The 12905-nt window shown below is 44.8% G+C and overlaps 2 protein-coding genes across 2 annotated transcripts in view; both read right to left on the bottom strand.

Annotated features, from left to right (window-relative positions):
• Positions 1-3376, bottom strand: part of LOC134178694 (kelch domain-containing protein 2-like) — a 7662-nt gene extending 4286 nt beyond the window's left edge. The window contains exons 1-3 of the mRNA XM_062645577.1: positions 3224-3376; positions 3073-3146; positions 38-164 (exon numbers count right to left, since the gene is read on the bottom strand). Of these exons, the coding sequence (XP_062501561.1) occupies positions 38-164; positions 3073-3146; positions 3224-3331 (309 nt within the window). The 5' untranslated portion in view covers positions 3332-3376. The remainder of the gene's footprint in view (positions 1-37; positions 165-3072; positions 3147-3223) is intronic.
• Positions 3377-11092: 7716 nt separating this feature from the next.
• Positions 11093-12396, bottom strand: LOC134178538 (uncharacterized). Its single transcript, XM_062645411.1, has 3 exons — positions 11840-12396; positions 11566-11689; positions 11093-11431 (listed from the first exon to the last, which is right to left on the bottom strand). Exons 1-3 carry the CDS (start codon positions 12394-12396, stop codon positions 11093-11095), a joined length of 1020 nt encoding a protein of 339 aa, XP_062501395.1.
• Positions 12397-12905: the final 509 nt, after the last annotated feature.

Consider the following 12905-nt stretch of genomic DNA (forward strand, 5'->3'; position numbering starts at 1 on the left):
TCACTTTCATTGAAGACAAACACAGAGTACACAATACCGAATTTGATCTTTCACTATTGTCTGAATCAAATCCACATAAAACGTAGAGTGTTTCGTCCACCGCTGCAGCACACCCACCAGACCAAATTGACTCGTCTATACATCCTCCAGTTTCTAATAATTGCCTGTAGAGTAACAAACATAACTGTCTAAATTAGTTCAAAAAAACACTAAACACTGTTTGTTTATTAAGATCAGAACCAAGACACGTAAGAGCAAATAATTATTGTTTTTACTGTAACAACTTCACATACACACCAAACTTATCAAACAACTTTGTACATACAACTGGTAATTAATTATCTTACACAGAGTCCAAATTTATATCCTTATGCTTTCCTAATTTTTGTTATTTGTGATCATCATAACAAGCGGTACATTCAAAGCAACAATGCAAGTTATTTTTCAAATGTCCTTTGGACTGTCCATGGCGAAAGCTTGCTTGTGATATAAGTACTATCCTCTAGTATCCAAAGTCGTCCCCAAGCAGAGTAGATACCATAACAAGTACTAGCAAGAACCACTACCTTGCACTGTTAAATAATTGTTCCGACAACATTCTATTAGACTGTAGTAATGCAAGTCAAACCTAGTGTACATGTATACTCGTGCCTGGGAACATAGATATACATTTAGGATCTGTTTAAGAAGACTTTCTGCCATTAACACGTAAATACACAAAAGTACACAAAAGTACACACACACACACACACACACACACACACACACACACACACACACACACACACACACACACACACACACACACACACACACACACACACACACACACACACACACCAAGTTTACTTTATATATAGGAAATGCAAACAAACTATGCAGAACACAAATTGCTTAAATTTTTTCACAAGAATTAAGATCACACCTGCAGAGTACTCTATTGCAAGACTATAAAACCACTGATACCAAAATGACTGCAGTAACATCAAGGCTCTACAAAGTGTATATAAAACATTTCATACGCATGTATGACATATGTTTTGACTCGATCACTACACACAAACATCAAAACCCAGCTGTGCCACTCTAGCTCACAAATGCCAAAAAACCCAAGTCAGTCATGTTAACATAGTGCTCACAAACATCAAGCCACACTATTAATTAATTAAGCCAAGATACCTTGTTTGGCACAACTCAGAATGGCTCAACTCATATTTTCATAAATTTAATTCAAAGTCAAGGTACATCAACCCAAACTAGCTGCCAAAAGTGGTTAAGTGAAAAAGTCATATGATGTAAATTAAACTGTGTGTGTGTGTGTGTGTGTGTGTGTGTGTGTGTGTGTGTGTGTGTGTGTGTGTGTGTGTGTGTGTGTGTGACGGCTGAAGATAATCAGAGTAGAGAAAATTCAAAAATCAGAAAGAATGCATTTCAGGTTATGAACCAGCAACCATTACAGTGTATTAACTGTAAGTAAATCTTCAAATCACAATTTGGAAGCTCAGACACAACTGTGATAGAGGAAAGTTTTGTCCTACGTAAACAGAAGAAGAACAGGCAAAACTGGAATAACATGTCACATTTGCGGACATCTTTTCACAAGGCAAAGTAACATGAAAAGACATAAATGTCGATCATAATCCCAGACAGAATCTTCTACTTTGCTGATAAATGCTATTTTCAGTTGTAATGCCGTCATCTGTGTAGATGGCCTGTTGAAGGTTGAAGGTTGAAGATGTGTGTGTGTGTGTGTGTGTGTGTGTGTGTGTGTGTGTGTGTGCATGTGTTGTGATGTCAGCTTTAAGTGCTACCCCCTTGTTGTCTAATGTTGTTGCAATAAAGTAGAAAGTCTCAGTAAAAATTGTAGTGACAACAGTTACTGTTTTACAGCTGCATGCTGTCTTGCCTCCAGCTATAAACTGTTACAAATTGGCCATAACTCATTTGTACAAGTAATTGCACGCATGTGAAAGGAGAAACACAAATCAGAGGCATGGGTGAAACAGGCGTTAGACCATGATGGCATCCAGACAGGTCTTACTGAACTACAGTAATGCAATTATACATAAGCAACTAACAATCTGCTTCAACTTTATGAGAAGCGCGACATTCTTGACATGATACAAGACTCGTATCAGAAGATCTTATGTAGATTGATTCTACTCATGACTACCTAAACCACGTCGGCAAGCGGTAGAATGCATCGATGTCCTTCCTTAACTAATTAATAAAAAAGGCCTTCAAAAATTCTGAATCTAATCCTAAAAATTAAATGTTTTAACTTAATAGAGTCATCCAATTTTATTCCATATTCCAAAGTTGCAGGGACAGCCAAATGTGGCCCTGGCATGTTCATCTTTAGTTGAGTCTATAGTCCAAAGTTGCAGGAATGGCCAAATGCAGCCCCTGGCGTGTTGATCATTAGTTGAGTCATGATCATACAGAATTATTAGTTCTACAGTCTGTCTGCATTGAGACTCCAAAGCCAACGCATGCATACACGATTATGGCATGTGTCAGCTAGCTTCTGTGTAAGTGAGTAGTTGAAGACTGGCAGTTATAAATTAAATTTCTAGCTCATCTTTTGATAACCTTTTCAGTTAGGTAATGTAGTCTGTTCAACTGCACAATTTTATGAAACAACAGGTTAGTAAACATATGTTAATTGAAATATTAGATATGTCTAGATATATTGCAAGGTTTCACCTAAGAAGAAGGTAAGAGAGTGTAACTCCAGACAATTAACCTAGAGCTTGTGGGGCCCCTGGTGGCTATACCCTTGGCCACGCCTGAAGTGTAGAGCCACTCAACATGCAGACAAAAAGCAGAAATTAAGACTAAATTAATAATTAAAATAATACTTAGTTAATAACTCGTGTGTGTGTGTGTGTGTGTGTGTGTGTGTGTGTGTGTGTGTGTGTGTGTGTGTGTGTGTGTCTGTGTGTGTGTGTGTGTGTGTGTGTGTGTGTGTGTGTGTCTGTGTGTGTGTGTGTGTCTGTGTGTGTGTGTGTGCGTGTGTGTGTACGTGTGTGTGTTTAATTAATTGCCTGTGGCCTAGTTATCTAGACATACCATTTGTCTGATTCAGTATTGTAGATGTACAGTTCCATTCTGCTGTGTTTGCCTGGCCAAGTGAATTCTGATTCCTAAATAAAGTACGTTACAAGACGTAATTCTTATACATGCTAATAATTATGCGCCCAACTACAGCCTATACTCTTACCGTGTCACCGCCCAACATAATAATGTTGGAGCCTCGCATAACACAAGCATGTGCCATTCGGCATTTAGTCTCTGAATAACGTGACTCGCTAGACAGAGAGTAACTCATCTCTCCGTGACGACGTCCTTGTCTCTCGTACGGAATCAAACAACGTTTGCGTAGGCGTTCACGTGACTTGCACGTCTGGCCTCGCCCAAAATGTCACTGACAATTACACTATTTTACGTATTTTAGCGGTGCTAGACGTCACGTGAAACGACAGTCAGTGAGCTGCTTTGTCTCGGTAGGTTTTACAAGTAGCATGCTTGGAAGCAAAATATTAGTGGCGTCTGAATTGGTATAGTTTGTCAACACCAGGTGTGCATACGCTAGAGGGTTACAGTGCCTTTGTGGACCAAGGGCCAATTGCAATGCAGCGCATGCGCTCATTGTTATCACTGGTGGTAATTAGCGTGCCAGTCCATGTGATTCAAAGGTGGTAGTATCCAAGTGCCAGATGCGTACAGCCCCCTTCTCATGCTCTTCATGTTAATTAATTAGCAGCGCACTATACACTTTTTATTGTCAGTCCTGTAGACAGATAATTGTGGTTGTTGTTTCTTGCACTAGTAGTTGATGATATAGCACTGTAGTGCTTCTTCCATCAATTGACAAGGTAGTAGTGCATAGATCTTCAGAGGGATCATAACTGTCAAAGCGAGAACGAAATCACATTTTTATATTAATTAACAAATATGAATACAGCTCACTGAAAAGCTCCTGTATTATCTCTAGAGGCACAATCAGCACTGCAAACTTTGCCATTCGTGGCAATGTAGACATGAGGAGCCACTAAACATTACAATGCTCCCATCGCCAATCCCACGTTGAAATGTGCATCAGAATATCTAAATCTTTCAGGTATAGAAGCACCAGTGAGAACAATCGCTTTTTTCTGTTGCCCTAGGTCAGCAGCTGCACTAGAGCCTAGTTCACAATACGACGCTGACGTTGACGTTGACGCTGACGATGACGCTGGACGTTGACATTGACGCTGACGCTGACGCTGACGATGACGTTGTACCATTCACAATATTTTTCCGTGAGCGTCAGGAGACGTTGGTCAGCACCTGTCTGGATACTCGAGCGTTGAGCGCATGCTAACGCACGTTATTGTAACACCACGTGTGTATCGTAGATGAACGAAGAAATTGTAATTCTTCTACTTCTCATTCGTCGCTGTAGGCGTAGAGCTAGAGAATATCAACAACGGCAAATGTGGGTCAGACCAATCTTTCAACGAAGGCGGCAACAGGGAGAATTTTAGATGTACGCGCCAAAGACACGGATAACTCCGCACGCTGTCGATTAGACCCTCCATGCGAAATTCGGGATTTGATAAGACTGTTCTTTGATTTGTAGAAAGTAATCACGTGTTTTCCGGTTACGTTGGTACACTTCCGGAATCGACGCCAGAGTTGAACTCGAGTCAACTCCAGCGTCAAGAACGCTGGACGAACGCTGTGACGAACGTCGTCGACGTTGACATGTTCACAATACGACGCTCACGCCAGCGTCATCGTCATCATCAGCGTCATCGTCAGCGTCAACGTCAGCGTCGTATTGTGAACTAGGCTTAAGAAACAAACCAGTTTGTATGATCATAGTATCGATATCAGTTCCATGCGTTACAAGAATTCTGTTTTGCTCTGCTGCAGCACACACTTCTCGTATAGTCTCTCTGTTCTGATGAGCAATCTCTTGACCATCCTTCCTGCAGGCTGTCGTTGTATTATTAATGTAGTGAAACGTCACTCTGCCTTGAGCAAGAATTCTCTTCGATGCCGGTTCATCAATCTCGAAAGCGTATCCTCCTTTCGTTCGAGGGTAGTCCTTGTCAATTGTTTCCCCACCCCCGTTTGCACAATGAGAATATCTGTCATTTCCGCTGTGTCGTCATTAGAGGTTGATACGGGATCTCCCACCGCACGAATGTGGTGACGCCACGTAGCAAATCTGTCTTTTCCCGCCTTTGGTTCCCGACGTGAACGTCAAGATCTTCGTTTATTACGCTACTGATGTCGAATGCAACAGCACAATCAGCTTTAAGTGCGAGAGCTTGTCTACACGTGAGTTGTGTGACGTAAGACATGTGACATATACGTCGGTGATTGTGATTGGTCATTGGACTGAGCTAGGGTAGTATCAAAAGCGGTATTGATTCTGATTGAGTTAGATTTGACTGGGTAGCGGTAGCGAGTGGAAGTTGATTAAGATTGCGTTTACATTATACGGCACGGTCAACCGTTGGGCAGCCTACGCGTCCTCTCTCGATAGGGTGCTGCGGCGGCCTCCTCTAGACAAGACTTGCTTTCAGCACATCTTCGTACTCACGTAGTAAACATCGACGTCCTCCCATGCGGCTGAGAAAATCAGCCTTGTTTACCATTTCAATCTTCATGTGGTAATTCTGTAAATATAGCGCCCAACGCGTCACTCGATCGTTCAGAAATCTTGCTTGCTTGAGGTATGTTAGAGGCTGGTGATCTGTTTGAAGGACAAACTCTCTTCCATACAAAAATGTTCTTAACTTCTTCACACTTCAGACGATCGTCAAGCATTCTCTTTCAATCGTTGAAAAGCGTTTCTCCCTTTCATTTAGCTTCTTGCTGATGTAGGTGACTGCAACATCTTGCCCCCATATTGCTGCATGAGCGCAGCTCCGATGCCTATCTCAGAAGCATCTGTCTGCAAGAAGAATGGCTTGCTATGGTCAGGAAGGTGAAGAATTGGGTGACTTGTTATCATAGCCTTCAATGTCGCGTAGGCCTTCTCCTGAGCATCACCCCAGATTATTTGGTTGTGTTGTCCCTTCCTAGTAGTATCAGTCAACGGTACAGCTATAGCTGCGTAATTTGGGACGAATTCACGGTAGTACCCGGTCAGGCCAAGAAATAACCGCACATCCTTCTTAGTCAATGGTCTACTGGCATTTCTCACCTTTCGAAGGTTCTCTTCGAGTGGTGCACTTGTTCCGCAACCGACTCGATGGCCTACAAAAGAAGTTGTTTCTGCCCCAATAACAGTCTTAGATGGTCTGAATGTAAATTTGGCCTTAGCCAGTCGTCTCAACAGCTCTCGGAGAGTCGCCACATGGCAATCCCACGTATTTGTATAAACTAAAATGTCATCGACATAATGCTCTACGCTTTCCATTCCTCTCAACAATTTCCTGATAGCTCTGGTCAACGTCGCCCCTGAGTTTACCATGCACCCCATCTGGTGTGGAAAACGCCGTTTTATGGATGTCGCCAAGTGTCACAGGTACTTGCCAGTAACCGCTACTGAGATCAATCTTTGTGAAGAACAGTCATTCCTGAGATTTTGGATAAGGTCCACAACCGGAGTCATGGGCTCCACGTCGCACACTGTCATCTTATTCAATTTTTGATAGTCAAAACAGACTCGGTTAGTACCATCCTTCTTCCTCACGACAACGACAGGCGACGAATACGGGGTATGGGATTCCCGTATTATCTTCAGCTGTAGCATTTTGCTGATGTCTCCACTGAGTGACTCTCTAATGCTAAAAGGCACCGCATATGGCTTGATCTTGATTGGCAAAGTAGTAGTCAAACTTATACGATGCTGGATAACGTCAGTTTCCCCTGGTAGGTCGGTAAAGACCTGCTGGAACTCTGCCAATATGTCTCGGACCTGACCCTTTTGTTCTTTGATTAAGTTCTCCCCAATGATGACATCCTCCCATGATTCATCAGCCTTGCAAGCACCGAAATCAAGTAGCTCACTGTCGTCAATCGCATCGTCGGAACAACATGACTCGTCATCCTCAATGATGGCTGAGCAGACCCTATCCAAAACAGCACCATCTACCATCATCGGGTTTCTGTTGACAACCTCAACCACCTCTCCGTCCTTGGCTCTCTCCTGATACTTCTTGAGCAAATTAATGTGATAAGTTTTGCTTTCCCCTCTGACGTTGATTCGATAATCGTTGACACTACGCTTCGGCTCGACTTGGTATGGACCCATTCACTGCATGATCAGCTTGTTGCTGTCAGTAGGGCGTAGCGGTAGCACCTTGTCCCCTGCCTCATTACTCCTTTCCTTTGCCATGCGGCCATAGTAACGCTTCTGTCTAACTTGAGCCTTACCCAGCTTTTCTCTTGCAATACGTAACGTCTGCAGAGAAGCCCTTGAGACCGATTCCTTCCGTATTGTTCTCTAACAAATGTCACAAGACCGACAAAATCTCGACACATCAGCGTGTATGGCTGACCAATAGAAGTTGTTGAGTATCCTGTCAACTGTCTTCCGGATGCCCAAGTGTCCCCCCATTATTGATTCGTGCGCAAGCTCCATCACCTGCTTTCGTAATAGCTCCGGTACCACCACCTGCCGAACTGGCTTGCCATGTTGACATGGGGATGTTTGAACACTCTGCACAGGACTCGATCTTTGACTTCGAACTTAACTTCTTGTAGACCCTTCTTCTTGATATCGGTCTTCTTGTAATACTTCTCTAACGGGACATCCTCACCTTGCATTTCCACAATCTTTTCTCGGTTGATCTAGAGCCAATTATCCACTGGTCGTACGTTGACAGGGGTCGCGTCACCTACTCTCTTCGCGCCGGATCTTGTCGTCACCACGTTGGCCATATGCCACTCAGGATCCGGGTCGTATGCTGCCCTTGCGCCTGGGACGTTACCAATTATCACATCATACACCGCATCAGGTGGGATAGTGCCGAGACCTCTCCTGTCAAGTACGGTGATTCGACGTGAACAGTGGCCATTGGTACTCTACGAACGGTATTGTCCACCATTTGCATCAATCCATAGCGCCCGGTATACTGGGTATCAAGAATAAACTTCTGCTTCGCTATCACCTCACTGCACCCGGTATCTCTCAAAACACGTACCCTCCCCCCCCCCCGAAGTACCAATCGTTCCTTCTGACACTGGCATACGCTGACCATTCACTGACAATTCCTCACTCACAGCACTGCTTATCAGAGAAACCTTCTTACCATTTGCTAGAAGTAGGCATCCATCATCAGTTGATTCTTCCAGGTCACCGGTTGACACACCATGGGCTTCAGTAGCAGAGGCCAGGCGATCATTTCTTGCACCACGCAGTTGGACTTAACAGTAGTATTTCCAGCCCTGGGATTGCTCCGACGGTTTCTTGCCTCGTGGCCTGCCTTACCACACCTGAAACAGCTCCGTTTGGTTTTTCTCTGCAGTCAATGGCTTTATGACCATACCTGCCACATACAAAACACTTGATACCTGATGGCTTAACTGAATTGCCTCGCCTTCACGATGGGTGCCTGATCAACTGTCTAGACTGACTTCTCCAGTTGCGCGAAGTCGAGTCGCGTGAAGTTGTCTGTTGCGCGCCGTTAGAAATCGGTCCGCAGCTTCGGTCACCTCCTCCAAGCTCTTGAGTTGCTTCTCTCGCAGAAATGCAGCTAAGTCTTGCGGGAAACCTTCAAGGAACTGCTCTCTCACGAAAAAGGGACGCACCCGTGCCGGTGACGTGTCGTCGACTCAGCCAGACTCATCCAATTCTTCACGTAGGTCAGCAAACACACAATGAACTGCGACGGAATCTCGTCCCTTTCCGGTCTCTCCTGCCGAAATTTTAGTCTGTAGCCTTCATCGGTCAAATTGCACCTTTTAAGCAACGCCTGCTTCAGTTGCTTGTAATCGTCGGCGGCGCTATCCGGCAGTCTCGAATAAACATCAAGCGCTCGATCTGCCCGTCAACAGTGCGCTCAAGTAGGACGCCCTTCTGTTTCCTTCCATCCGCTATTGGCAGCAAACCTCTCAAGCCGTCGTAAATAGTTATCTAACTTGTCCGTACCATCTGAGAATACAGGAAGCTATGGTACCTTGGAGCTCAGTCCTCGGGCGCCGCCCTCGCATATTCTAACTGCATGCGCGCTCGCCTCTACTCTCTGCTCGCGTTGACTTTGCGCTTTGAAATCTGTAATAAATTCTGCGCAATAGGGCGGACAGTGACGATCTTGGTATCGTTCGAAACCGCAAGGCCCCGTATTTTTTATAGTTATGGTAACGAAGACGTATGTATTACACAGGCGGTTTGATAAGGCTTTTGCATATCAAGAGTCGTTAGGGTTCTTGAATCATTAAGAAGGTATGGTCTTACAACAAGAGTGCGGCTAATAGAGGAAGTAGCCAATTAGCAAGGTCACTAAACAGTCCGCTGCCTTAAAATCAAAACAACAGTTACTCTTGTTTCGCGAGTAGTTCCTTGGTATTTCTGACTCCTCTTCTTGTTCTGTTTCGTCTTGATAGCTTGCTACTTTCTCTACCGTCATCTAACATCTTTGTATTGTAATATGACCTCTAGAATGTACAGTTAATGGGATATCACTTAACGTCTGTGTGTGGTAAACAAATACAGCTGCATCATTAGTCACTTCCGACCGCAAAGTCAACGCGAACAGAGAGTAGTTCGAGCCGCTTCATCTCCATCTCGTGTCTTCGCCGTGCTTCTTCTCGACGCTCATCTTCTTTCGCGCTGGCTCTTCGTGCTTCTTGACGCTGGCGCTCCTCGCGTTCGAGTTGGCGTTCTTCGCGTTCAATCGCCTGTTGCTTCGAAACAAACGTCGTTAAGTCCTCACCTTTCAGGCCAAACTTCTCGCCGGCGTCAATAAGACTATCCATTCGACCACCCACTCACGGCTACGATCATGTGGAATGACCTCGCAGTCTCTTCTGTTCCTCCTCAATTTGCTGGTCGCTCTTCTTCCTGGGACTCACTCCCGGACAGGCCCCCAGACGTTGAAGATTTCCCGAAGACGGACGCAGCACCCTATCGAGAGAGGACACGTAGGCTGCCCAACGGTTGACCGTGCCGTATACTGTAAACGCAATCTTAATCAACTTCCACTCGCTACCGCTACCCAGTCAAATCTAATTCAATTAGAATCAATACCGCTTTTTATACTACCCTAGCTCAGTTAAACACAATGCCGGTCCAATGATCAATCACAATCACCAACGTATATGTTACATGTCTCTACATCACAGTCAAGTCGGATTTCGGCCAGAATCGAGACTTTGGCGTTCTGAAATGAGATGAGCCGGAGTTTGTTTGCTCAATCAATTAACCGAGTATGCGGATGTGACGTGCGCTTGCCAGCCACTGTACGCCATCCTCTAATTCCCAGAGTGCAAGATGTGCCGGCTCACTGGGCCGCTTTTGCGTGCGTGCGTGCGTCCGTGTGTCACGGAAGGTGCGTCTTCTTTGCAGAAGTGGCGTACAACGATAGATTGCCACCGCCCAGATTGCCAGCGCCCATAGGACGGGTAGTAATAGTCGTCCATAATAATTTGGAAATCCCAAGAATGAACGCAATTGTGTAACATTCTTTGGCGTTGGTGCTTGCTTGATAGCCGTAACCTTTTGTCAAATGTGTGGAGCCCGGTCTTATTGATCCTATAACCTAAGAACTTCACCTCCGGTTGTACACATACACTATTGCTCCTTTTTAGCCTCAAACCATACTTCTGAAGTCGACTTAAAACGACCGACAAATTGAGATGATCTTCATCATTCTTGCCCGTGACAATTATGTCATCCAGGTAGCAACCAGTTCCTCCTGTCCTCTGTAATATCTGGTCCATCAAATTCTGGAATACCTCTGGTGCACTGGCAATACCAAAAGGTAATCTGGTAAACTGGTACAAACCCCTGTGCGTGTTGACAGCCACCAACTCTCTAGACTCTTCATCCAGTAGGACCTGTTGATAGGCATTGGCAAAATCAACTTTCGAAAACTTTTTCTCCTCCTGCCAAAGTAGCGAAGATGTCATCAGGCTTTGGAAAGAGATACTAGTCAATAGACAGCTCGGGATTAACTGTAACCTTGTAATCCTCACAAATGCAGACGCTGCCATCACTTTTTGGGACAGGTACTATTGATGTTGCGAACCGACTAGTATGGACTCGTTCTAGTACTCCATTCGCTTCTGGACAATCCAACTCTTTCTCGATGGCACCCCGTAACTGGTATGGCAAAGACTTTGGTCTAAAAAACCGAGGGTTGGCATCTCTATTGATTTCCAAATGTGCAGTATATTCTTTCAAAGTTCCTACACCAGATTCGAATAGCTCCTCGTGTACTTCCAATAGCTTCTCTAACGTAGGTGTGGCAATCTCAACCCGGTTCAACTTCAATTGACTCTAATCTAGGCGTATAACCTGTAGCCAATTTCGACCAAACAGTGACGGTCCATCTCCATCCACAAAAATTAGTGGAAGCTTCGCCCTCTGACCATTGTACTTGACAGACACCGTTGTCTTACCCAAAAACCTTCAATCGGGCTCCTGAGTAAGTAGTCAGGATAATTTAGGTCGACTCGAGAGGGTTGCTCCATTTTTCCTCCCAAGTGCGTCTTGAAACTAGCGACACAGCTGCGCCTGCGTCCACTTCCATACTCAGCGGGGTGTGATTCACGGAAAACATAATCAATAAACGCGGCGCCGTCTGACTGTTCAACGTAAACAATTGAAATTCCTCCCCTGCTTCGCTTGATTGCTCAACATGATGAGCTTTGGATGGCAGTTTCCTTGGCTTACTGCTCATCTTCGTACTGCTCTTGCATGCAGAAATTCTTTATCCTTGTGCCAACACGCTTCTGCAAGGTGTCCTTTCTTGCCACAGCGATAACTGAACACGCCTCTGGCGTCTGACGAGCCGCGGTCTGTCCCTTCGCATTTGTCACTTGTTTCCTTCTCACAAATGCAACAGATCCTTCTGACTCATCTCTGACCAAAATGGAAGTACCTTGCAAGCGCTGAGCCTGAATATAGGCGGCTTCCATTGACTTGGCCACATCGACGCCTCTTTTCAGTATCAGGTTCGATTCTCCGAGGAGCTTCTTCTGTGTGGTTACACTCCGCAATCCAGCGACAAACTGGTCACATGGCTGATCGTCCAACTTGTCATCAAACTCGCAGTGCTCGACTAAACGTTGTAATTCTGCAATATACTGTGAGATTGACTCACCTTCCCTTTGATTCTTTTGACGTAACTTGAATCGCTTCGCGATCGCCAGTGGCTTCGGCGCTAAGTGCTTTGCCAGGGCTTCCGTCAACTCATGATATGATTTGCTAGCTGGCAAGTCTGGTGCCATTACAGCTTATACGCTGAACGTCCGATGACGGTGAGAAACATCGCTACTTTCAGTTCCTTCTCGTTCTTCTTGTCAAGACTATTTGCCTTAAAGTATTGATCAAGCCGCTCCTTGTGTTCGACCCAGTAATCCATGTTGCTGTCGAACTTTCAATTCGGCCTACACCGAACCGTACCTCTGCAGGCACGGTCAAGCAATAGTATTATTCGATGCTCGTCGCCACTTGTTACGTTTCTGAGTTCTTTAGACAGTGAGTTTCTTTAGATACTGTATTCTGCTTAGTATATGAATACACCAACCATGGACGCAAAAGTGTCAAGTAATCAAAACAATCAAATGCTAAATTCCTATAGGTTACTAACAACCAGTAGTAAGTAGACGTGCGAAACGCTACAGGAAGTATTTATTAAAGCGATGCTAAATGGTAGTCTAACAGCATAGGATCGTTTTACCTAGATCAACATATCATTTGCAAATGCCATGAGATCTCACGAACAAAGAAGAGACGT

Source organism: Corticium candelabrum, chromosome 4 (genome assembly GCF_963422355.1).
Source record: "Corticium candelabrum chromosome 4, ooCorCand1.1, whole genome shotgun sequence".
Taxonomy (NCBI): Eukaryota; Metazoa; Porifera; class Homoscleromorpha; order Homosclerophorida; family Plakinidae; genus Corticium; species Corticium candelabrum.